Below are 24,810 nucleotides of genomic sequence, written 5' to 3' on the forward strand. Positions count from 1 at the left end.
AGACATCAAGTTTTTGGCGCCGTTGCCGGGGACCATTTGGTCACCCTAGAGTTAATGATCAGTTTAAGACTATAGCATTTTCTTTATTTTGTCTAATGTTTCTGTCTTTCTCTTTCTGTTTGTGTTTTCAGGTGAATGAGCGGATTTCATACTAGAAGCAAAGGATCATCGAATTTAATACCTTTGGAGTTAGAGCTCGGCCGCCTAGAGAGACAAGTGAAAAAGAAAAGACTTGAGTCCGCTGAAGAGGTTGAAATGGCTGAACACCAAGAAGACCAATTTCAGGACAACCCGCAAAATCCAATTCCTGTAAATGAACGAGAAGGCAACAATGCTGGTGATAATCAGCAGGCTGGTGTAGCTGCAAGACAACAGGCTGGAGACTATGGCATGCCTAGGATGACGCTTGCACATTATGATACACCAGATGCATTCTATGCCGATCGTTCTGGGATTCGCCCACCTCCCATTGAGAGAAGAGACTTTGAGATCAAGACTGGTCTCATTAATTTGGTGGAGAAAAATCCGTTTCATGGAAACCCGTCTGAGGACCCGATGTATCACTTGGAGCATTTTGAGCGAGTCTGTGACACCAGCAGACATAATGGAGTTCCTCAAGGCGCTTTGAAATGCAGGTTGTTCCCGTTTTCCTTAGCTGATAAAGCTATCAGATGGTTAAAGTCCATCCCTCCAGGATCTCTTACTACATGGGAAGAGACAAGAGCTGCTTTTCTACAGCATTTCTTCACCAAGTCAAGGTCCACATATCTGAGAAGCAGAATTGGAAGCTTTCAGCAACTTGATTCAGAAAGCTTTCATGAGGCTTGGGAGCGTTTCAAGGAGTACACACAGGACTGCCCTCACCATGGCTACACTGATGTGAGTTTGCTGAACATTTTCTATAATGGAGTTCATGAAGAGAGTCAAGATGCCATGGACACAGCAAGTAATGGTGATTTCATGACCAAGACTGTTGAAGAAGCTTACACCTTGTTGAACAACCTGTCATCCAGCAAAGCAAACCGCAAGTCAAGGTTTGATACCAGCCAGAAGGGTGTTGGTTATGAATCCAAGAAGATAGATGAGTTGAATGCCAAGATTGAGATGCTTCTCAAGAGAGATCAGAAATCTGTGAAATTTGTGGAGGAGCAAGGCTATCGTTCCTCACAAGAAGCTGTTGGTGATGATTCAAGTGATATGCAGGCTGATGTGAACTACATTGGTGGTCAAGGAAACTACAACAGAGGCTACAATCAGAACCTTGGGTGGAATCAAAATCAGCAAAATAATCTGTCTTACCGGAGCAACAATGTGGAGAATCCACAACATCAGTCCTACCCTCAGGCAGGAAACAGGCAGAACCAGAATCAGAACCAGAGTGTGTTCAACCAAGGATTTCAGAACAGAAATCAATATCAGGGGAACAACTAGGGCAACTCAGGATTTCAGCAAAGGCAGCACTACAACAACTATCAGAATCAAGGAAATGCCTCTTCGTCACAGCCTTCTCAAGATAACGAAATTAAGAAGATGCTGCAAATGGTGCTAGAAGGTCAGAAGAATAGCACTGCAGAGATAAACACCAAGGTGGATAACATGTATGGAGAGCTTAATGGGAAGTTCGAAGCTTTGAACACCCATTTGAAAGTTTTGGAAAAGCAAGTTGCTCAAACCGCCTCCAGCAGCAGAACAGCACCTGGATTTCTACCAGGGAAGTCAGAGACGAATCCCAAGGAGTTTGTGAATGCTATAACACTTAGGAGTGGAAAAACGATTGAGGAATCGAAAGAGAAAGAGATCGACTGATCTCAAGAACAGATCGACCGATCCAAGGGGAAGGAGATCGACCGATCCGGTCCATCTGGATCGACCGATCCCGTGTCGACGAAGCCAAATTCCTCTGAACCTGAAGAGGTGTATGTGGCGCCTCCTGCTTATGTTCCTAAGGCTCCATACCCATCCAGACCAAGGCAGAAGATCAAAGAACGTGAGTACGAGAAGCTAAAGAACCTTGTTGGGGAGTTACATGTGAGATTGCCATTTGTTGAAGCGGTGAAGATGGTACCTTCTCTTAAAAGGTACATGAAGGAGATTCTTACCGATAAGATGAGCCTAGAGCGGGGTGTGTTGATGCTCAATGAGGAGTGTAGCGCAGTTCTACAAAATGTCATGCCTAAAAAGCGTGAAGATCCGGAGCATTTGTTCTACCATGCCGCATTGGATCACTTACTTTTGAGAAGAGTCTCTGCGATCTGGGTTCAGGAGTGAGCCTAATGCCTTTCTCTGTCTCTGAGAGGCTAGGCATGACGAACTACAAACCTACAAGGATCTCCTTGGTCCTTGCTGACCGATCAGTGCGAAGACCAGTCGGTGTACTAGAAAACATCCCTGTTGGTGTTGGAAAGGGATATGTGCTTACCGATTTTGTAGTTCTGGAGCTGGAAGAGGAACCTAAAGATCCTCTCATTTTGGGCAGACCGTTTTTAGCTACTGCTGGAGCCATGATTGATGTACAGAATGGGCATATAGACTTACGTCTAGGAGACATGGCGATGAGATACAATGTGGAGAAGGTGCTGAAAAATCCGACTATTGATGGACAGACTTTCTGGGTTGATACATTGACTGAACTGGTGGAGGAAATGGATGAAGAGTTGCACACTGATGATCCTCTACAAGTCGCATTGACCCAAAAGGAGAGTGAGTTCGGGTTCATGAACCAAGAAGTGGTTGGATTTTCTGAGATTTTGGATTCAGCCTCACCGATTGAGAAGCATGTCGCCTATGTCAGCCTTGAAGACTCAGGCACCGATAAAACCGTCAAACCGTCATCCTCCCAACCAGATTGGAGTGAGGAGAATGCTCCAAAGGTGGAACTTAAAGCCCTCCCAGCTGGGCTGAGGTATGCATTCTTGGGACCGAATTCCACATATCCTATTATTATTTGTGCTAACCTGAATAATGTGGAGACCGCTTTGCTTCTTTCAAAATTGCGAAAGTATAGAAAAGCATTGGGGTACTCTTTGGATGATATTACAGGTATTTCTCCAGATCTTTGCATGCACAAGATTCACTTGGAGGATGAGTCAAAGACGTCCATAGAGCACCAGCGAAGACTGAATCCCAAACTGATGGAAGTTGTGAAAAAGGAGATTCTAAAGCTGTTGAGTGCAGGGGTGATCTACCCAATTTCAGACAGCACTTGGGTGAGCCCGGTTCATGTGGTTCCTAAGAAGGGTGGCATCACTGTCATCACAAATGAGAAGGCTGAGCTGATTCCTACCAGAACAGTCACAGGGCATAGGATGTGCATTGACTACAGGAAGCTAAACTCAGCCACAAGGAAGGACCACTTCCCACTTCCTTTCATTGACCAGATGCTGGAAAGACTAGCCAACCACCCCTACTACTGTTTTCTCGATGGCTACTCTGGGTTCTTTCAGATACCCATTCATCCAGACGACCAAGAGAAGACAACATTCACCTGTCCATACGGTACTTTTGCCTACAGGAGAATGCCCTTCGGATTGTGCAATGCTCCTGCAACTTTCCAGAGATGCATGATGTCGATCTTTACTGATCTTATTGAGGACATTATGGAGGTTTTTATGGACGATTTCTCAGTCTACGGTTCTTCATTTAGCGACTGCCTTGCTAATCTGTGCAAGGTGCTGGAAAGATGTGAGGAGAAGAACTTGGTGCTAAATTGGGAGAAGTGCCATTTCATGGTGAAAGATGGCATTGTTTTGGGTCACAGGATATCAGAGCAGGGTATCGAGGTTGACAAAGCAAAGATTGAAGTTATGACCAGCCTACAGCCTCCCAGGACAGTGAGGGATATTCGGAGTTTTCTGGGACATGCCGGTTTCTACAGGAGGTTTATCAAAGACTTCTCTATGATAGCGAGGCCACTCACCCGTCTGCTGTGCAAAGAAGCGAAGTTTGTTTTTGATGCTGACTGCCTCGCTGCGTTTCAGATTCTCAAGAAGTCTCTAGTCAGTGCTCCCATTGTGCAGCCACCAGATTGGGACTTGCCATTTGAAATAATGTGTGACGCAAGTGATTACGCGATTGGAGCTGTTTTGGGGCAGAGAAAAGACAAGAAACTCCATGTGATCTATTATGCCAGCCGAACGCTTGATGATGCTCAAATCAAGTATGCTACCACTGAGAAGGAGTTGCTGGCAGTAGTTTATGCTTTCGAGAAGTTCAGGTCCTATTTGGTGGGCTCGAAAGTAATTGTGCACACAGATCATGCAGCCTTGAAGTACCTGATGACGAAAAAAGATGCTAAACCGAGACTCTTAAGGTGGATCTTACTCCTACAGGAGTTTGATATTGAGATCAGAGACAAGAGAGGAGCAGAAAATGGAGTGGCAGATCATCTTTCCCGAATGAGAGTGGAAGCTGAAACACCACTGGATGATACATTACCCGAGGAGAATGTCTATGTGATCACCTTGCTGGAGGATGAGTATTTGGATCAGGCTGATTGCTGTGTCATGAGACAAATTCAGGATGAACTCCCATGGTTTGCAGACTTTGCAAACTACCTATGTGCTGAAATTGAACCACCGAACCTGAAGGGGTATGAGAGGAAGAAGTTCATGAGAGATGTGAACCACTACTACTGGGATGATCCATTCCTCTACAAGAGATGCTCAGATGGTTTATTCAGGAGATGTGTTCTGGAGAATGAGATGCAAGGGATTCTTTTCCACTGCCACAGTTCAGAATACGCAGGCCATTTTGCAACATTCAAGACGGTTTCTAAGGTCCTGCAGGCTGGTTACTGGTGGCCTACACTTTTCAGAGACGCCCATGAGTTTGTCTCAAAGTGTGATGCATGTCAGCGGAAGGGCAACATCAGTAAGAGAAATGAGATGCCCCAAAATTTCATCCTTGAAGTTGAAGTTTTTGATGTATGGGGAATTGATTTTATGGGCCCTTTCCCATCTTCTTATGGAAATGAGTACATCCTGGTTGCGGTAGATTATGTCTCCAAATGGGTGGAAGCAGTAGCCAGCAAGACAAATGACTCTAGTGTTGTCAAGAAAATGTTCAAGACAGTCATTTTTCCAAGATTCGGGATCCCGAGAGTGGTTATTAGTGATGGAGGCTCTCACTTCATCAACAAGACGTTCGATAAACTGCTGAAGAAACATGGAGTAAAGCATAAGGTAGCTACACCTTATCATCCTCAGACAAGTGGGCAGGTTGAAATATCGAACCGAGAAATCAAGGGATTTTGGAGAAGGCTGTAGGCAAAACAAGGAAAGACTGGGCTGTGAAGCTTGATGACGCCTTATGGGCGTATAGAACCGCCTACAAGACTCCCTTGGGCACCACTCCTTTTAATCTGGTCTATGGAAAGTCTTGTCACCTACCTGTGGAATTGGAGTACAGTGGTTTTTGGGCAACGAAGTTGATGAACTTCGACATTAAAACCGCAGCAGAAAGGAGGATGGTTCAGTTGAACGAGCTGGACGAGATTCGGTTGAACGCCTATGAGAACACCAAAATCTACAAGGAAAGAACTAAGGCATGGCATGACAGAAAGATAATCCCGAGAGACTTCGCTGCTGGAGACAAAGTCCTTCTGTTCAACTCTAGACTCAAGCTATTTCCTGGAAAGCTTAAGTCTCGTTGGTCCGGACCTTTCACCATCACAGAGGTTAGACCTTATGGAGCTGTTGTCTTGGAAGACAATGGGAGGAAATTCACCGTCAATGGGCAGAGGCTAAAACCTTACTTCACAGATGCAAAACCCGAAGAAGGAACCAACATTCCTTTAACGGAACCCGATCTCGCCTAAGGACAACAAAATAGTCAGGCTCGCGACTTTAAACAAGCGCTGACTGGGAGGCAACCCACATGGTTTGATTTTCTTTCTCTTTTTGTGATTATGTTTTCTTGTGTGAATTGATTTTTGGTTGTGTTTTTAGATGATTTTTAGGCATGTATCACGATCAGGCATAGATCGATCCGAAAGAAACAGAACGGCGATCCAGGTAAGGGATCGGTCGATCCGGTATACGCAGATCGGTCGATCCGTGCATAAGATCGGTCGATCCTAAGAGTACGGATCGGTCGATCTCAGGTAAGTCTTGCCCGGTTTGATTTCACTCAATTTAAACCGGAAAACACCCACAAAAGATCCCACTCGCGAAAATCAGATCAAAACACTCATAATTTCATCTTCCTCTCCTCTCAAACTCTCTCAAACCTCTAAAGAACATGCAAATCGATTTTCATCATATCTCAACCGATTTTTGTAATTCTTGGTGCTAAACTCATTAGTTTTTCAAGCTCTATCCATTTCTACCATCAGTTTTCATCAAGACACAGGTATGACTCTCTAATTTTAGAATCAAAAATCGCCCTAGGGTTGGATTTAGGGGAATCTCCGAATTCTAAATGGAATAGCATCTAGGATGGTTTATTTGTGATGATTATACTCATGGGTTACCTAGATTGCCAATTTGTAGGATGAATTGCGATTTTGCCTAAAAAAAAAAAAAAAAAAAAAAAAAAAAAATTAATTTTCGAGTTTAATTGAAAAACGAAAATTGGAATGGAGTGTGATGTGTTATTTTGAGTTTAGAGAAGAGATGTGTGCTAAATTTTTACATGTTTAGGAGGTTGATCAGAAATGATTATATAAGAGTGTTTTTCTATATGTCTCTTACTTGGGTTTTGATGAATTAATTTTGCAGATAATGCCTAAGAGACAGAAGAAGCAGAGTGAGCGTGGGGATTCCTCGGTACAGACTGCTAGGCTCAGCACAAAGGGCAAGTTCCGAAAGACGGATAGGTCTCATCCTGCGAATCGAGAGATAACCCAGCAGTGGGATATACATGATGATGATTTCTATGAGCAGATGAGGGGAGTGGAAATATGTCCGTCGCGCTTCGCTCACAGAGACACTACAGATGCATTGGGGATAACCGAGGATATTGAAGCCTTGTTCGAGAAGATTGGCCTGGGATACATCTTCGATCTTCACTGTGATTGCTATGCTGACTTGACCAGGCAGTTCCTCGCATCAGCCCGCCTCTACCATCCTGACGAGGACAACCCAGTTGCTGATAAGGCGATGTTCTCCTTCATTGTGAACAGGCAGTTCCACTCCATGACCATCTTTCAGCTGTGCGACGTCTTTGGGTTCGGGAAAGGACGTCAATCTTGTGTTCCTGACTTCCCGGAACACAATGATTTCTGGACATTCATCGCTTCAGGAAACTTCATCTCTCGAGAGGCCAAGCAAGCGAGAATACGTAGCCCTGTTCTGCGATATGCAGTGAGAGTGATCAGCAGTGTTATCTATGGGAAGACGGAACCCGCTGCAGTGACAAAAGATGAGCTAGCTCTTCTGTTCATCGGGGCTGGACACCTATGGCCTCAAGGCGCGGACATTACCTATGTTAGCGGGAAGGACATAAACATAGGAGCTGTGATCGCGGAGAAGCTTGCGTACTTCAAAGTTTCAGATACGAAGAGATGTGGGTTTGGAGCGGTTATCACACAGATCTTAAGGCATTGTGGAGTGTTTCTTCCACCTGTTGACAGAGTGGTGGATAAGAAGGGGATGTATCAGAACTTTTTCGACATGAGAGCACTCATTAGCAGCCACTACCTCACCGGCCCTTGGCGAGGAAGCATCGACAAGTCCGCCCCTCATATCTACCAGTTCCAGAACCAACAAGGGAGAGAGCAATTTGTCAAGCTACCCGATACCGCCATCACCGAGCTGACTGATCCAGGTGCTATCATATTTCTACCACCGCCTGCATCTCTCTGCACCAGACCCGCGACACTGAAGAAGAAAGGAGTCGCATCATCATCGACACACCAGCAGACACCACATGATGATATAGAGGAGGAACCTGAAGATGAGGAAAGTCTTTTCCCCACGGATTTCACTCCGTATATGCTGCCACCAGCACCTCCCGCTACTGCATCCGCTGCTGAGATCAACGCTTGGTCGATCAAGAGCCATCAAACCAACAACTCCATACTGCTGAAGATGTGGAAGGGAATCTGCAACATTAAGAAGGGATGCGCATCACAGCCAGCTGTTTCTGGAGATAGCGATGACGACTCAGGCGCTCACGACACCGCTGCTGGACCTGAGGCAGCGGAGGACTCTGATGATGATGGAGCCTTGGAGAGGCGCTCCAAGAGGCGTACTGACCGCAACGCCTGATCGGTAATCTCTCTTGGAATTATTTTCACACCGAGACGGTGTGAAGTAAGTCTGGGGGAGGATGCTACTTATGTACCATATTGCTTTTATTTCTTTTATTTTCTTAGTTTATCGGATTTGATTGTGTTTTAAAAAAAAAAAAAAAAAAAAAAAAAAAAAAAAACTCTACGTATTTTTCTCAGACCCTGTGATGATTATTAGACTATTTCCTTGTGTGTTGTGCATTACATTTCATATTGACCATTTTTCAGGACTGTTAGCGCAGACAAACCGAGGAACCACTTGACAAAGCAACCTCTCCTTAAATCTTTTATCAAGTCTCAGTGAATTGTAATCGACTCAAATATTTTTGACCATTAATGAATTTAATTTCTTTTGACCAGGAATCAACATCAGGAAACGGTACACCATATACACATTCAGGATTTTCTTTACCACATTTTACCACTCTTTAATAATCCTGAATGGCCAGACTCATCAATAGTTTGGTACCACACCTACACTGTACCCTTTTATTTCATCTCCATGCATTCTTACACACTGATTATATGTGCATACATGTGCAAAAACAATGGAGAGATTAGGGTAGACATGGTTCATCCGACTGCTTAGGTAGGATCGGAACATTTAGGTGGTTAGACACGGACCTGTGTGTCTAGAGGTGTAAATGGAAAAATTGGGTGTTGTAAGTGTGTGATTGCATCGCAGTGTATATATTCGATTTCGGTTTGTATATGTTTTCTTCAAAAAAAAAAAAAAAAAAAAAAAAAAAAAAAAGATATGATTCGATTTACCACAAAACATTTGCAAGTAATCGGTCCAAAAAAAAAAAAAAAAAAAAAAAAGAGTTCATGTTTATATCTCATTCAGTATATTTGATTTAGACATTTTATTTTTATTTTATGTACTAGAGATGATGCTTTGTTTAAATTTGGGGTTAGAGTTTGAGATTTGTTGGGTTTTGATCATTTGAGACTTGAGCAGTTCGAAAACATGGTTATCAATATACTCGGTCTCTCCAGCGATTTTGCATAATGTTTTGCATTTTTTTTGTTATCGCTGATACCCACAAACACTTGAGCCTCACCTAATTAAACACTAAAACAGCCTCCCATACACCGAGCCCGTTATACCTGATGGAGATATCTTTGGTGGAAAGGTCACGCCCTTTTTAATGAATGTAAAGAGTTGATTACTTGAAACTGAGACTTGCAGGTCTGAAATATGGGAAGGTTTGCGAGGTCTTGGTAGGGATTTGGAATGAAAGCCTTGACAGTCTCTGATTCAAGTGGTTAGCGAAATCACAAGGTAAGGTCTACTGAGGGTTAGTGAGCTCCCAAATTTTAATCCTCTTTACTTGAGGACAAGCAAAGATTCAAGTCTGGGGGAGTTGATATTCCGTGTTTTTAACGGTTTTAAACTCGTTTTGGAGCAATTAAATGGTCGGTTTTAATTAATGTTTTGGTCTATTTGATGCGTTTTGGTGTTCTTAAGTGTAATATGCAGGTTACTAGATAGCTTGAAAGAAAAGAACGCATTCGGGATTTATTCAGAAGCAAGATAGACCGAACAATGGACCGAATGAAGTATTGATCGCACAGGACGTGGGATCGACCGATCCGGTCAATGTGGATCGACCGATCCTATGCTTTCATGCACTAGATCGACCGATCCGGTCTATGTGGATCGACCGATCTCAGGCTCTACGGGCTCCACACGCACAAACGAGCTTTTCACTCCTTTTTACCCACTCCCCTCAATAATTCAGAGAAGAACTCGACCTTTGAGACTCAGAAAAGACCAGGGGCGACCAAGGAGGAGATTTACAAGTTCTAGAGAGAAGATTTGAGTGTTTTGTACTTGTTTTGGTGTGATTTGTGAAGATTTGTAAAGGAGTTCATCTCAAAACCATTTGGAGAAGATCTTCTGAACCTTTACTCTGTTTTAATACAATCTTATCATGTTTTCTTCATCAAAATCGTTTTGTTCTTGCTTAGTTATGTGTGAGTAGTCATCTAGTTGGGTTTAGGGGTTCTCATAGGGGATTTCTTGATGTTTTGATCCATAAAACGTGTGTAGACTAAGGGATTACGTTTTGGTTCTTCATCTAATGGATTTCTTACTGCTTGAACTGAATTGATCACTTAGTTCATGATTTCAGATTGTTTGATGCACCGAAAGTGATTGTTTGAACTTCCGAAAATACTTTAGATGAGCAAAGTGTCCTTAACCCTCGGAAGTTGATGTTATTGCGCTTTGTGAACATATTGAACCTGTTCTTAATGCTTGTTTAGAAATTGAAACTCAGCGGAAGTTAGTGTGGAGATTTCTATAACATAGAGAATTAGCGCTACGGAAGTAGGTTAATTCTAATATCGTGTTTGAGTTCTAGACGGTTCTTAATATATCCCTGTGTCTTCCATTAATTGTATCTTGATTAAAAAGAAATCCCTGAGAATTCCCAATGCCCAACGTTTGTTTTAAAATAGTTTTCAAATCGTTTAAATCATCTTTTTACATGCTTGTTTATGCTTTGTGACACTAGAGAAAATTAAATAAAAACCATCAAAAATATATTTTGATTCGCTGTAGCTATTAACTTGTCTGCAACTCTACGTGTGATCATCGGTCCCTGTGGATTCGATCCCGTATTACTACTGCGTACTTTACTGTGCACTTGCAGTTAGATAATCGGGTTAAAACTCGAGACATCAAACAACAAATGATCAAATGTATTTACGATATGAAACTTCCAGGTATAGTTGAGGCATTTGAGATCTTCTGCCAATATGCTTTTCGTCAAAAAAACTCCGGATGCTGGTTTTTATGGGCTTGCTTGGGAAGTTACTGAACTTGCTGGTCGTCTTCCTCTAGGTCTGAAAGTCTTGGGATCGTATCCAGGGACGAGTGGAAAAATGCGATACCAAGGCTCAAGTCTAGCCTTGACAAAGGAATTGAATCAATTCTAATGTTTTGGCTACAACAGCTTAAATGATGATAAAGATAAAACTCTTTTTCTGTATATTGCATGTTTCTTTTGGTTTTGAGGTTGATAGCGTTAAACGTTGTCTTGAAGATTGTGATTTGGATGTGGACCATGGGCTTCATAACTTAGAGCAGAAAAGTCTCATATCCATTGAATACGGATATTTAGAGATGCATAGATTACTGCAACAAATGGGTAGAGATATTGTGAAGAAAATGACGGAGGAGATTGGAAAGCGACAGTTCTTGACGGATACAAAGGATATTTCTGATTTACTTGAAGATGAAGATACTGTAAGTTTTCTTTGTTTAAATCTTAAGTCCTCTGTTTCCTTGGTTTTCACAAGCTGAAATTTTGAATAATCTATTGTAGGGTACTACTGGAAACAAAGTTATAGGCTTAAAGCTAAAACTGTTCATGTCATGGATAGAGAAGGATCTCAGAATAAGTAAAAGTGCCTTCAAGGGATGAAGAATCTCCAGTTTCTAGTAATCGACTCTAGGAACGTGCGCATACCCAAAGACCTCAGCTGTCTTCCCAACAAACTCAGATTTCTAGAGTGGCATAACTATCCATTGACTTTTTTGCCTTGCAAGTTTTCTGGCAAGTTTCTTGTCGAACTGATCATGACAGACAGCAAACTTAAGAAGCTTTGGGATGGAATCAAAGTAAAAATAGTCTGCACTTTTTTTATACTGTATTGCGTGTAAAGCACGATTAGTCTTTTCTCTAAAGCTTATCTCTCTTTTTTTTTGTATAGCCTCTCCTACGTCTCAAGCGGATGGTTTTGAGGGGGTCTCGGTGTCTGAAAGAGATTCCGGATCTCTCAGATGCGACGAGTCTCGAGGAACTAGATCTCGATGATTGCCAAGGTTTGTTAGAGCTCCCAAGCACGATTGGCAATGCCACTAAGCTTAAAAGGTGCATACTTAGCCGTTGCTTTCTTTTGAAGAAGCTCCCCTCTTCTATGGGTAGGTTAATCAATCTCGAGGAACTAGATCTCGACGAGTGCGAAAGCTTGTTAAAGCTCACAAGCACTATTGGCAATGCCACTAAGCTTAAAAGGTGCATACTTAGCGGCTGCGTTCTTTTGAAGAAGCTCCCCTCTTCTATGGGTAGATTAATCAATCTCGAGGAATTGGATCTCATACAGAGCACGGGTTTGAAAGAACTCAGTGGTTTCTCGAGTCTGGAAAAACTCAGTGGTTGCTCGAGTTTGAAAACACTCAATCTGAGCTGGACTGGAATATGGGAAGTGCCGTCACCAATCAGATTTAATTGGTCTTGTCTTAATAAATTGGATATGTCTGGGCGTAGAAACCTCAAGGAGTTCCCAAATGTTCCTGACAGCATTGTAGAGTTGGTGTTGTGCAAGACAAGTATCGAGGAAATTCCTCCATGGATTGAGAATCTGTCTCGTCTGCGCAAACTAATCATGTATGGATGCGAGAAGCTGAGAAAGATATCTCGGAACGTTTCTAAGTTAGAGAATCTTGAGTTTCTTGGTCTACGTAACAGTGGCGAAAGTGAGGATGATGATGTGGGTGTAAATGAAGATCATCCTGACATATTTGAAGCAGTATTCAAGTGGGGGGACCCTCACTTGAAGCGCGGTTGGACATTACTATCAGACTTAGAGGTTGACTACATTTTATCGAGATGTCTACCCGCGAAGGCGCTATCATTATGTTTAAGGAGTTACGGTATCTACGCTATTCCAGATTGCATCAGAAGCCTCTCGGGACTCATTAAGCTTGACGTCAAAGGATTCAGAGTGCTCGAAGCACTTCCACCCCTTCCAGATTCCCTTCTATGTAGATGCAGAAGACTGTGTAGAATTGAAGAGAATAAAATCTTCTTTTCAAAATTCCAATATTTGCCTAAACTTTGCCGGCTGCCTCAGCCTGAATCAAAACGCTAAAGAGCTCATCCACACATCAGACTGCAAATATGCGCTCCTACCGGGTGAAGAATTGCCTGGACACTTCCCTCACCAAGCTGGCTTCAGGTTCCCTAACGATCAATATGACACCAAGACCTCTTCCTTCATCCTTGAAATTCAAAGCTTGTGTCTTGCTGTCAACATTCGATAGTTTCGAAGATGACACTCTACTGATGGGTGGTGTTGTTTGTCGTATCATGGGTAAACAGAATGGCCTCACTGTCCAATATGGATCAAACTAGCACCATCTGCCATGGCGAGTTATCAGATTTGAAGATCATCTGTATATATTTGAAGATTCTTTCTGTCTAAAAGAGGATTGCCCTGAAGCCGGAGAAGCCACTTTGAGCGAGCTTGTGTTTGAGTTCCTAGTCCATGGCAACATCTGGACGGTGAAAGGCTGCGGTGTACAACTTTTGTTCCCTGGTTCTAGGATTGACGAAAATGCAGTTGATAATGTTGTTGATGATGATGGGAACGAAGTTGAAAGTGATATAAAGGATGATGCAGATAAAACTCAAGAAGGAGAAGAATCTAGACATGATGATGACGCAGAGACAAGAAGCAAGAAACGAATGAGGTTCAGCCCTTCTGTAGGTATATGAGATTGTCATGCTGTTATTTACTTTTCATAAACATATGAAGATGAATGATTGTAGGTTTTGTAAAGGAAAGATTTCTGGATTGAAAGTTCTTGTTGTTCCTGATTATGTTGATAAAATAAAACAACTTGGTGTCATAGTGAAGCGATTACAGTGGTTTGGTTCTGGAAGCTCATTGTGACCACTGAAAACAATCAGATATCGAGAGCTAGTGGAATCAAAGATTATATACGGGTTGGGTTTTACATCTACAAATGAATCTCTTCATTTTTTTTTTTTTTACGAATATAGACCTTAAAAATAAAAATAAACAAAATAGATTTAAATGTTTTTCAAAAGAAGTAAATATAAACTTATATCCCTAGAATTAATTAATCTAGATATTAGGGTTTAAAGTTAAGGGATATGGTTTAGGGTAGGTTTAGGGTTTAGGATTTAGAATTCGGGGTTTAGAATTTCAAATTTTATAAAATAAAAAAAATTAAAATTTTCAAAATTAAAAAATCATATTTTGGTCATTTTAGTTTTTGAGATATATTTTTGTCACAAAAACTTTAAAAGTTATATCTAAGAGAATTGCTTTTTTTTTTTTTTTTTTTTTTCCAATCCGCATTTGGAAAAATCTTTTCGCCAGATGGATTTATCAGGCTCTCTACTGAAAACACTAAGCTTGCTGGCTATCTTACCCTAGCTCTGAAGTTTTTTTTCCGACTGAGGTCATCTCTGTGAAGGATGAACAAAGAAGAGCAAAAATCAGCATTGCCTCGACTAAGAACCAGTCTCAGTGGGGATACTAGGAATGTATATGATGAGTCGGTTACAAGGCTTTACATGTCAACTTTGGCTAGAAGTCCTAACCAATAGATCTCTCCTACTTATGTTGAGGGTCAAGTAATGTTTAGCCTTGCCTCCTTCCAAAAAGGCCTACAGATACGAACAAAAGCAATAATCCCACTTCATGTAATTAATCAGTCACGCAAGTATGCAATAATCCAACCACAGACGTAAAGAAACACAGTTTTGGTTTAACTATGCAAGAATCTCAATGGTTGTGTATGTTCTTATGCGTATGGAATGTGTAGATACATGTGTTTGTTTCTGTTTTTTTTTCTCAGACTTGTGAGGTCGCTCTTCGCATGTGCTGCTTGAGAAGTATCAGTCACAAAGTATCCCACATCGGTAGTGGGAAGAGATCATAAGCAATATATCATAAGCAATATATAAGATAGATAGACTATTCCTCTTATCACTTTTAGGTTGGAAGCTCACCTAGCTTAACATAGTATCAGAGTCCGTTCCATATAGTCCGACCAGATCCCCATCGGTCTGGTCCAAAGTTGAAACATCGATCTTTGCTCGAACATTCTGAGATCGGCTCTTGAAGAGCCATCATTTCGAATGGACGTATTAGACACAAAGTATCCTACATCGATAGTTGGAAGGAATCCTAAGCAATATATAAGATAGATAAGTCATTCCTCTTATCACCAATTGGTTCCAGGTTAGAAATTCATCTAGCTCAAGAAGAGTGACCCAGACAGAGAAAGTAGTAGAGTGTAAGACCTTGATTGGCAGAGCATATGATAAAGCAGTAGCACTATGTTATAGAAACAGTATGCTGCAGAAGCTATATGTTTTTGCTAAACTGTTCAATATGATGTTTGGTAAAGCAGTATGAGTATGCTATATAAAATTAACTAGAGTTTGATCCGCTCACCTGCGCGGATGTTTTTTTTTTTTTTTTAAATAAATATTAAGTAATTTTTAAACAATTGTTTCATATGATATTTCTAAACAAAACAATTTTATAGTTTATATTGAGTATTTTTTTATCTTGTAAACCATCAATTGTATCATCGATATTTTAGAATATGACCAGTATATCCACACAAAAGTAAATTTTTTTTATGGATCAAAATTTAATGATAATTTATAATAAATTTTTTGTATATATCATTTAATATATATGGTGATATATATTTTATACTTTTCAACATTTATTATACTAAATTTACATTGGACTATTATTATATGAAAATATATATAACATAATATATTTATATATTAATCTATATATTATGTAAATGATTCTGTTAATGTGACTTTTGTTTTACTTATTACTTATAAAAAATAAAAATATAATTATATAGGAAAAAGTAGCTTGATTAATATGGAATCAGTTATTGTGTATATATGGAATTAGTAAAATAATTACCATACAATGTATGTATTTAATTACGAAATGTATATATGGAATTAATTATTTTCAGACACACATATATATACTAAATAAGAAAAGACAAAAAAAAGATAGGTTTATTAGTTATTGTTGCCATAATTTTTTTATTAGAATTTTCTTTTGGAAATTCATTAATTAAAGAGAAAAAAACAAAGAATCGTCAAAGGTAAGTTATTAATAACTTCAGTGGCATGCCATTGTTAATAAAGACTTATTCTTGGGTTCACATCTCCTAGGATGAACCTCTAGGTTCACCAACCAATAGGATTGTGTTATTTCAAAATCGATATTTTTTATAAAATGAAAAACAATATTGTCAAGTTATATTATGCTTTTAAAATAAAAAGATAAAAGAATAAAAATAAATAAATAGTAGTAATTACAAAAAAAATATTTTACCGCTCGTCAGGAAAAAACTAAACCTTAAATACTAAAACCTAAACTTTTGGGTAAGTCCTAAACCCTTGGATAAATCCTAAACTCTTGGATAAATCCTAAACTCTAAATCAAAAACACTAAACACTAAAACACTCAAGGGTTTAGGGTTTAGGATTTAGGGTTTTAGTGTTTAGTGTTTTTGATTTAGAGTTTATGATTTATCCAAGGTTTTAGGGTTTACCCAAGGGTTTAGGATTTCGAATTTAGGGTTTAGGGATTAGGATTTAGGGATTAAGATTTAGGGTTTAGTGTATTGCTGACGACGTTAAAAATATTATTTTTAAATTATTTTTTTTCCTGTAACTACTATTTTTTTTTACTTTTTTATTTTAAAAACATAATATAACTTACAATATTTTATTTTCTTTTATAAAAGATATCGAATTTGAAACAATGCAATCATATTGGTTGGTGAACCTAGAGGTTCACCATAGGGGGTAAACCCAAGAATTACTAGTTAATAAATAGTAAATCTTAGGGTTATTTTTTATTTGTATTCCTATTTTAATAAGATAGATATAAAAATTAGAATATAATATATAATATATTTATTTTTAATGAATATATTTCTAATATATATATATATATATATATATATATATATATATATATATATTAACATATAAAACTAAAAAGATATATAATTAATTTATTTTATTTAATAATTTAAAATTATCTCTATATCGAACAATATTATTTTAAAATAAATTTTATAATTGAAATATCTATTTTTAAAATAAGTATTTCACATTTAAAATATAATATAATTTATATAATTTAATTTATTTTAAATGTGAAATATTATTATTTTTAAAAATATTTTTTTTGTAAATTAATTTTAGAAATCAAAAGTTTATTTTATGGGTATAAAGATAATTTTATGATATTAATAAATAAAATAAATGAATTAATTATATATTTTCTTTAATTTTATAAATTATAATGTAATGATTTTCTTTTTTTTTTTTTTTTTTTTTTTTTTTTTTTTACCAGGTGGTGGGTTCGGGCCTTCGGCTCTACTCCCTCCCCCTAGGCCCGGAGCCAGCCTGCGTCTGTACCGGTTAAGGCCCTGGACACTCCTCCCACGGTGGATCGAACCCAGGAGCGCAACAACACCAACGCCTGCGCTTAAACCAACTGGGTTGCCACATCCGTATGAGAGCATTTGCGAGAAAGCATTTGGAAAACATTTAGTAAATATTTTTCTAATAATCGTTGATTGGATAATGTAGAATATAATGGTAAAGCTCTACCAATTAAGCCTGGTAGAGGAAGATGAGAATAAATACGAGACATTTACCAAGCTCGCAAGGCAAGGAACAGGTTGTGTAGCGACAAGAGCTGAAACGATTTTAAAGTTGCTCAAGGACTCGGTACTTGTTGAAGAGAGATAAAGGGTATGAAGGAACAACCAAAATAAGGTCTTTTTGATACATAAAAAAATAGATGTTTTTGATACATATATACTGATCCAGTTTTTGATTGCAAGAGAATGAAAAACATAAGAAACCCTTGTAAACATTGAAGATTATGGATTGGAGGTGTACCTAAAGATTAACGTAAAAATTTCATAAAAAAGTAATATCTGAAAATGAACACAAAATAAAAATCCCAGTGAACCCACCAGAAATCTTTAATATACTAGCCAACCATATCACGACCAAACTAAAGTGGTCTGAATCAATCTTATGGACAAGGACTTTTGGTGGCAAAATCAATCGGGCCTGCAGATATCAAGTAATGGGCCAAGCCCAGATTCCAAGCATAGAAAGAGTACGGCACAATCTTCCCCGTCCGTCAGTGAAGCTAAAGTGAACTTAGCGGGAGTCTCGCCGGAAACGATTTGTAGACGAACACTTCCACGATTTACCGGAAACCCTCTGCCCTCCAAAATCCAATTAAGTGCATCTAATCTCTAATTTATCAAAGCTTTAGGGTCTGTCAAACTTAATAATCTCTAATTCATGGCTGCTTCTTCTTCTTCTTCTCTCACGTGGACGCATGATGTCTTCCCGAGCTTCTGTGGAGGAGACGTGCGCAAAGGCTTTCTTAGTCACCTTCTGAAAGAGCTCGAAAGCAAAGGAATCAAACTTTCATCGATGACGGGATCGATCGAGGCAAACCTATCGGTCCCGAGCTCGTAAAAGCGATCAGAGAATCAAGGATTGCCACTGTCTTGCTCTCCCGTAACTACGCTTCTTCGAGATGGTGTTTGGATGAGTTGGTGGAGATCATGGAGTGGAGAGAAAAGGATCAACAAAAAAAAGTGATAACCATTTTCTACGGAGTGGATCCATCTGATGTGAGGAAGCAGACGGGAGATTTCGGAAAGGGATTTGACAGAACCTGTGTGGGAAAAGAAGAAAAGATGAAGAAGGAATGGAGACGAGCTTTGGTGGATGTAGCCAATATAGCTGGTTACGACTCTAGCAGATGGTTCGTCCACTTGTACTCTCACTAGACTTATTATCTGTACCTACTTCTGATGATGTCTGTTTTTTTTTTGTTAGGCACAGTGAAGCTGATTTGATCAACAAAATTGCTTTAGATCTTATGGATGAGTTGGGTTTTACACCATCAAAAGATTTTGATGACTTTGTTGGCATGGAAGCTCGTATCAAGGAGATAATGTCGTTGTTGAGCAAACATTCAGATGCTAAAGTTAAGTTCCTAGGGATCGTGGGTCCTACTGGGATTGGTAAGACGAGCACTGCCAGAGCTTTGTACGACCGGTTCTCTCGTGACTTTGAGTTCAGCACGTTTATTGAGGATATCAAGGGAAGTAAAGAGATGCCTTCTCTCGGTGGCTCCCATCATAAGTATCAGTTGGATTGTCAGAAAGAGTTACTGTCTCGGCTTTTCAACCAAAAGGATAGTAAGGTTGGTCACTTGGGAGTGGCTGAACAAAGGCTGAGAGACAAAAAGGTGTTGATTGTTCTTGATGAAATGGACTGCTTGTTGAAACTAGAGGCAATGGCAAAAAAGGCTGATTGGTTTGGTCCCGGTAGTGTTATTATCATTACAACCGAAGATAGAAACCTTCTCAAGGCACAAGGCATCAAATGTATTTACGATATTAAACTTCCAGACGAAGTTGAGGCCTTTCAGATCTTCTGCCAATATGCTTTCGGTCAAAAGTCTATAGATTATGGTCCTAGCATTATCAGAGATTTGCATACCCGATTCTTTTTTGATTTTCAGTTCAGAGCTTTTATTGAGTATGTCAGTGGAAGTAATGAGATGACTTCTCTCGGTGACTCCGATTATTGTAAATTTCAGTCGGCTTATCAGAAAACTCAATACGTTGATTTTTATGAGTTTGCTTGGGGAATTACTGGACTTGCTGGTCGTCTCCCTCTGGCCCTGAGAGTGTTAGGATCGTCTCTACGAGGAAAATCCAGGGACGAGTGGATAAGTGCAGTACCAAGGCTCAAGTCTAGCCTTGACAAAGGAATTGAATCAATTCTAATATTTGGCTACAACGGCTTAAGTGATGATAAAGACAGAGCTCTTTTTCTGTATATTGCATGTCTCTTTGTTGGTTTCACGGTTGATCGCGTTAAACGTTTTCTTGAAGATTGTGATTTGGATGTCGACCATGGGCTTCAGAACTTAGAGCAGAAAAGTCTCATATCCACAGAAAACGGATACGTAAGGATGCACAAATTACTGCAACAAATGGGGAGAGATATTGTCAAGAAAAAGACGAAGGAAATTGGAAAGCGACAGTTCTTGATGGATACGAAGGATATTTCTGAATTACTTGAAGATGAAGATACTGTAAGTTTCTCTCTAGTCTTCTGTCTCCTTGGTTTTCTTAAGCTGACAGAATGGGGAGAGGTGGATATCCAAATAAGTAAAAGAATGGGGAGAGGTGGATATCTAAATAACTTTTTTTGAATAATCTATTCTAGGGTACTAGAAAAATTCTGGGCATTAAGTTAGAAGAATGGGGAGAGGTGGATATCCAAATAAGTAAAAGTGCCTTCCAAGGGATGAAGAATCTACAGTTTCTAAGTGTCTACTCTGATAACGTGCGCATACCCGAAGAAGGCCTCAGCTGTCTTCCCGACAAACTCAGACTTCTAGAGTGGCATAACTATCCATTGACTTTTTTGCCTTCCAAGTTCTCTTGCAAGTTTCTTGTCGAACTTATCATGACAGAAAGCAAACTTGAGAAGCTTTGGGATGGAATCAAGGTAAAAAAAGTCGGCACCTTTTTTTTTTGTATTGTATTGCATGTAAAGCACGATTAGTCATTTCTCTAAAGCTTACCTCTTTTTCTTTTGTATAGCCTCTCCAGCGCCTCAAGCGGATGGTTTTGAGTTGGTCTCGGTGGTTGAAAGAGATTCCAGATCTCTCAAATGCAACTAGTCTCGAGGAACTAAATCTCCACGAGTGCAAAGGTTTGTTAGAGCTCACAAGCACTATTGGCTATGCCACTAAGCTTAAAAGGTGCATACTTAGCGGTTGCTGTCTTTTGAAGGAGCTCCCCTCTTCTATGGGTAGTTTAATCAATCTCGAGGAACTGAACCTCTCTGAGAGCACGGGTTTGAAAGAACTCACTGGTTGCTTGAATCTAGAAATACTCAGTGGTTGCTCGAGTTTGAAAAGACTCGATCTGAGAGGGACTGCGATACGGGAAGTGCCATTATCAATCAAATCTTATTTGGCTCATATTAATAAATTGGATATGTCTGGGTGTAGAAACCTCAAGGAGTTCCCAAATGTTCCTGCCAGCATTGAAGTCTTGTTGTTGTGCAAGACAAGTATAGAGGAAATTCCTCCATGGATTGAGAATCTGTCTCATCTGTGCATACTAGTTATGTATGGATGCGAGGAGCTGAAAAAGATATCTCCAAATATTTCCAAGTTGGAGAATCTCGAGTTTCTTGGTCTGCGTAAGAGTGGCGAAAGTGAGCATCATAATTGGGGTGACGATGAATTTGAAGATTTTCCTGACTTATTTGAAGCAGTAATCGAGCGGGGCCCTAACAGGTGGCCAGATTTGATATTAGCATCAGACTTGGAGGTTAACTACATTTTATCGAGATGTCTACCCGCAAAGGCGCTATCATTATGTTTACGGAGTTATGGTCTCAACACTATTCCAGATTGCATCACACGTCTCTCGGGGCTCATTAAGCTTGACGTCAAAGGATTCAGATTGCTCGAAGCACTTCCACCGCTTCCAGACTCCCTTCTGTCTCTAGATGCAGAAGACTGTGTATGCTTAGAGAGAATAGATTCTTCTTTTCATAATCCAAATATTTGCATAAACTTTGCTGGCTGTTATGGCCTGAGTCGAAACGCGAGAAGGCTCATCCACACATCAGACTGCAAATATGTGTTATTACCGGGTGAAGAAGTGCCCGGACACTTCCCTCACCAAGCTGACTCAGGTTCCCTGACAATCAATCTGACTCCAAGACCTCTTCCTTCATCCTTGAGATTCAAAGCTTGCATCTTGCTGTCAATATGCGATGAGGGTTTCATTATGCACAAGGATGGTGTGTCTTGTAACGTTATTGGTAAACAGAATGGCCTCACTATCCAATATGGATCAAATGAGCACCATATGCCGTTTAGATTTGAAGAAGTGGAAGATCATCTGTATATATTTGAAGATTCTTTTAATCTAAACCAAGATTGCCCTGAAGCTGGAGAAGCCACCTTGAGCAAGCTTCTGTTTGAGTTCCTAGTCCATGGTAACATCTGGAAGGTGAAAGGCTGCGGTGTACGACTTTTGTTCCCTGATCCTATTATTGACATAAATGCAGCCAATGATGATGATGATGATGATGATGATGATGATGATGATGATGATGGGAACAAAGTTGAAAGTGATCATGATGATGGTGACGAAGTTGAAAGTGATGATGATGAATTTATGCTCGTACCTGGTGTAGAAGTGCCTGCACACTTCACTTACCAAGCTACTTCAGGTTTCCTAAAGATCAATCAGACTCCAGGACCTCTTCCTCCATCCCTTAGATTCAAAGCTTGCATCTTGCTGTCAAGAGGAAATATTAATCTCGTGGATGATGAAGACATTGTATCTTGGCGCCTTAATTATTTATTTGATGACTTTGATGACCATGGAGAGGAGAAGAAGTTATCCATGCGTGTGTCTTGTAGGTTTAGGGGTAAACAAAATGGTCTCACTGTCCAATATGGATCAAACCAGCGCGACATGCCTTATATATGTGGATGGGAGGAACGTCTGTATACATTTGAAGATTCTTTCTGTCTAGACCAGGATTTCCCTGAAGCTGAAGAAGCTACTTTCAGCGAGCTTGTGTTTCATTTCAAAGTCTTTTATAAGAAATGGAAAGTGAAAGCTTGTGGTGTACAGCTTTTGGAGGACGAAGAAGAATCTGAACGTGATGAGGATGAGGATGATAAAGCTGGCGATGGTGATAATGATGGGGTTGAGGAGGATATAAAGGATGATGTAGATAAAACTCAAGAAGGGGACAAATCTAGACGTGATGATGATGCAGAGACAAGGAGCAAGAAACGAATGAGGTTCAGCCTTCTGTAGAGATATAAGGGAACTGTCATGTTGTTATATATTTTGTGATTCTGTGCAGATTAATTTTCCAAGAAGAGAAGCTCAATCTAAACACACTAGGGACACTTGAACAGTAATAGCAAAGTTGCGTTTATAAGAACAATTCCTGTCTCAAGTTATAGTTCATAAGCATATGAAGATGCATGATTGTAGGTTTGGTAAAGGAGAGATTTCTGGATCTGAAAGTTCTTGTTGTTCCTGATTATGTTGATAAAATAAAACAACTTGGTGTCATAGTGAAGCGACCACAGCGGTTTGGTTCTGGAACTCGTTGTGACCACTGAAAAAAAAAACAGCTATTGAGAGCTAATGGGATCAAGCTCATATACTAGCTGGGCTTTCCATCTAGAACTAAATCTCTTCATAACTTTTTTTGCCAATCTGCATTTCGACAAATCTTTGCGCCAGGTGGTTGTATCGGACTCCCTATTGAAAACACCAAGCTTGCTGACTATCTTCCCCTAGCTCTGAAGGTTTTCTCGAGGTCATCTCAGTGATGGATGAACAAAGAAGAGCAAGAATCATCATTGCCTCACCCAGAACCAGTCTCAGTAGGATTGTTTACGAGTTGGTTACGTTGGTTTACATGACAAGGACAAGTCCATATACCTTCATATTGAGTGTTCATTCAGTGGTGGATATGGATGTCAACTTTGGCTAGAAGTCCTAACTCTCTCCTACACATATTGAATGTTTAGCCTTGGCTCCCTCTAAAAAGGCCTACTGATAAGAAAAATGCAATACTCCATATAATTTATCAGCTCACGTAACTATGAACTTAAAACCTCGAAGCTAAATGAATACCTTTTGAGGACACAATAGTCCAACCACGGATGTTGAGTGAAAAGTACACCCCCATGGATGGGTAAGTCAACAGCCATCTATGAGATGTGTCGATTACCTCACACTCGCACGTTCTGTTGCTTCATGAATTCGATTCTATAGCTTCAGCTCGAAACATAGTTACAGCAAACGTTGACGGGCAGTAACCTTCACAAAACGTACATGGTGTTAGGCCTATCAACTGAAAAGTGTTTTTTTGGTTGTTCAAATCAACTGAAAAGTGTTTAAATCATTTAATCCCCAAGGTATTAAGATAAATGCGGTGGCAGCCTAAATAGTAAATACACAGGTGGCATACGTAAAATTTAAAAGTAGATATATAAAGGGAATAATAATAGAGTCAACCGGTTGAAAATACCAAATGGAGTGAAATATTGGCAAAATATCCCACGCGCTCTAAAACTAAAAGCTCTGTAGATAATTTTGTTGTCTTGCCGATTTTGCCATTCATTTAGCTACACGTATGTTTTCTCTTTGATCATTTTTAGATTCTCCAAAAGATTGCTTGTACTGTCGTAGGTTACTATTTTTTTCTAGCTCTGTGCATAGATTCTTCTCCTCCACATATTTGTGTTGGATTTCGCGCTACTCAGCAGAAAAAAATCTCGCAACAAGCTGTCAATATCTACAAGAATATATGTTTGTTACATTGTATGGCGGGATGTAACTGATAACATGGTTCCTTGAGGTGTATATAATACTGTTAACACTATCATATTCGAGGGGAACTGTTTACATAATAGTACTAACAAAGGAACAAAGGAGTTACTCATTTCATGTAGCAAAGTAACTCTATATGATAACATAATGTCATGAGGCCAAAAATTTATTATGACCCATACACAAATGTCTTTTTAGCTAGCACGGGCAGTTAACAAAATTTTAAGAGTATAAGAGTACAATGAGTTTAATCTTTTAATTTGAGTCCAATAAATAAGTCATGAAATAGTTAAAGATGCTATTCGAAATTGTTACGGGT

The 24,810-nt window shown here is 39.6% G+C and overlaps 2 protein-coding genes, 1 non-coding gene and 2 pseudogenes across 3 annotated transcripts; 4 read left to right on the forward strand and 1 right to left on the reverse strand.

Annotated features, from left to right (window-relative positions):
- Nucleotides 1–765: 765 nt before the first annotated feature.
- On the reverse strand, nucleotides 766–872 carry LOC125593646. The gene has a single exon (XR_007329546.1). It is a non-coding gene; the product is annotated as a small nucleolar RNA R71 (small nucleolar RNA).
- A 5,246-nt stretch (nucleotides 873–6,118) lies between these two features.
- Nucleotides 6,119–8,339, forward strand: LOC111202362. Its single transcript, XM_022695124.2, has 2 exons — nucleotides 6,119–6,348; nucleotides 6,717–8,339. Exon 2 carries the CDS (start codon nucleotides 6,720–6,722, stop codon nucleotides 8,205–8,207), a length of 1,488 nt encoding a protein of 495 aa, XP_022550845.2. The 5' UTR covers nucleotides 6,119–6,348; nucleotides 6,717–6,719; the 3' UTR covers nucleotides 8,208–8,339.
- A 2,579-nt stretch (nucleotides 8,340–10,918) lies between these two features.
- Nucleotides 10,919–11,664, forward strand: LOC125592754 (disease resistance protein RPS6-like). The gene is made up of 2 exons (XM_048768142.1): nucleotides 10,919–11,486; nucleotides 11,566–11,664. The coding sequence occupies exons 1-2, from the start codon at nucleotides 11,199–11,201 to the stop codon at nucleotides 11,662–11,664; spliced, it is 387 nt and encodes a 128-aa protein (XP_048624099.1). The 5' UTR covers nucleotides 10,919–11,198.
- Nucleotides 11,661–13,874, forward strand: LOC125592755 (annotated as a pseudogene).
- A 4,327-nt stretch (nucleotides 13,875–18,201) lies between these two features.
- On the forward strand, nucleotides 18,202–23,222 carry LOC106417477 (annotated as a pseudogene).
- Nucleotides 23,223–24,810: the final 1,588 nt, after the last annotated feature.

This window comes from Brassica napus, chromosome C9 (genome assembly GCF_020379485.1).
Source record: "Brassica napus cultivar Da-Ae chromosome C9, Da-Ae, whole genome shotgun sequence".
Taxonomy (NCBI): domain Eukaryota; kingdom Viridiplantae; phylum Streptophyta; class Magnoliopsida; order Brassicales; family Brassicaceae; genus Brassica; species Brassica napus.

Bases quoted from the DNA above. Each gene is read 5' to 3' on its own strand.
- LOC111202362 (XM_022695124.2), top strand. From the start codon at position 6,720: ATGCCTAAGAGACAGAAGAAGCAGAGTGAGCGTGGGGATTCCTCGGTA.
- LOC125592754 (XM_048768142.1), top strand. From the start codon at position 11,199: ATGATGATAAAGATAAAACTCTTTTTCTGTATATTGCATGTTTCTTTT. The intron at 11,487-11,565 runs GTAAGTTTTCTT...AATCTATTGTAG, and splicing joins TACTTGAAGATGAAGATACT to GGTACTACTGGAAACAAAGT.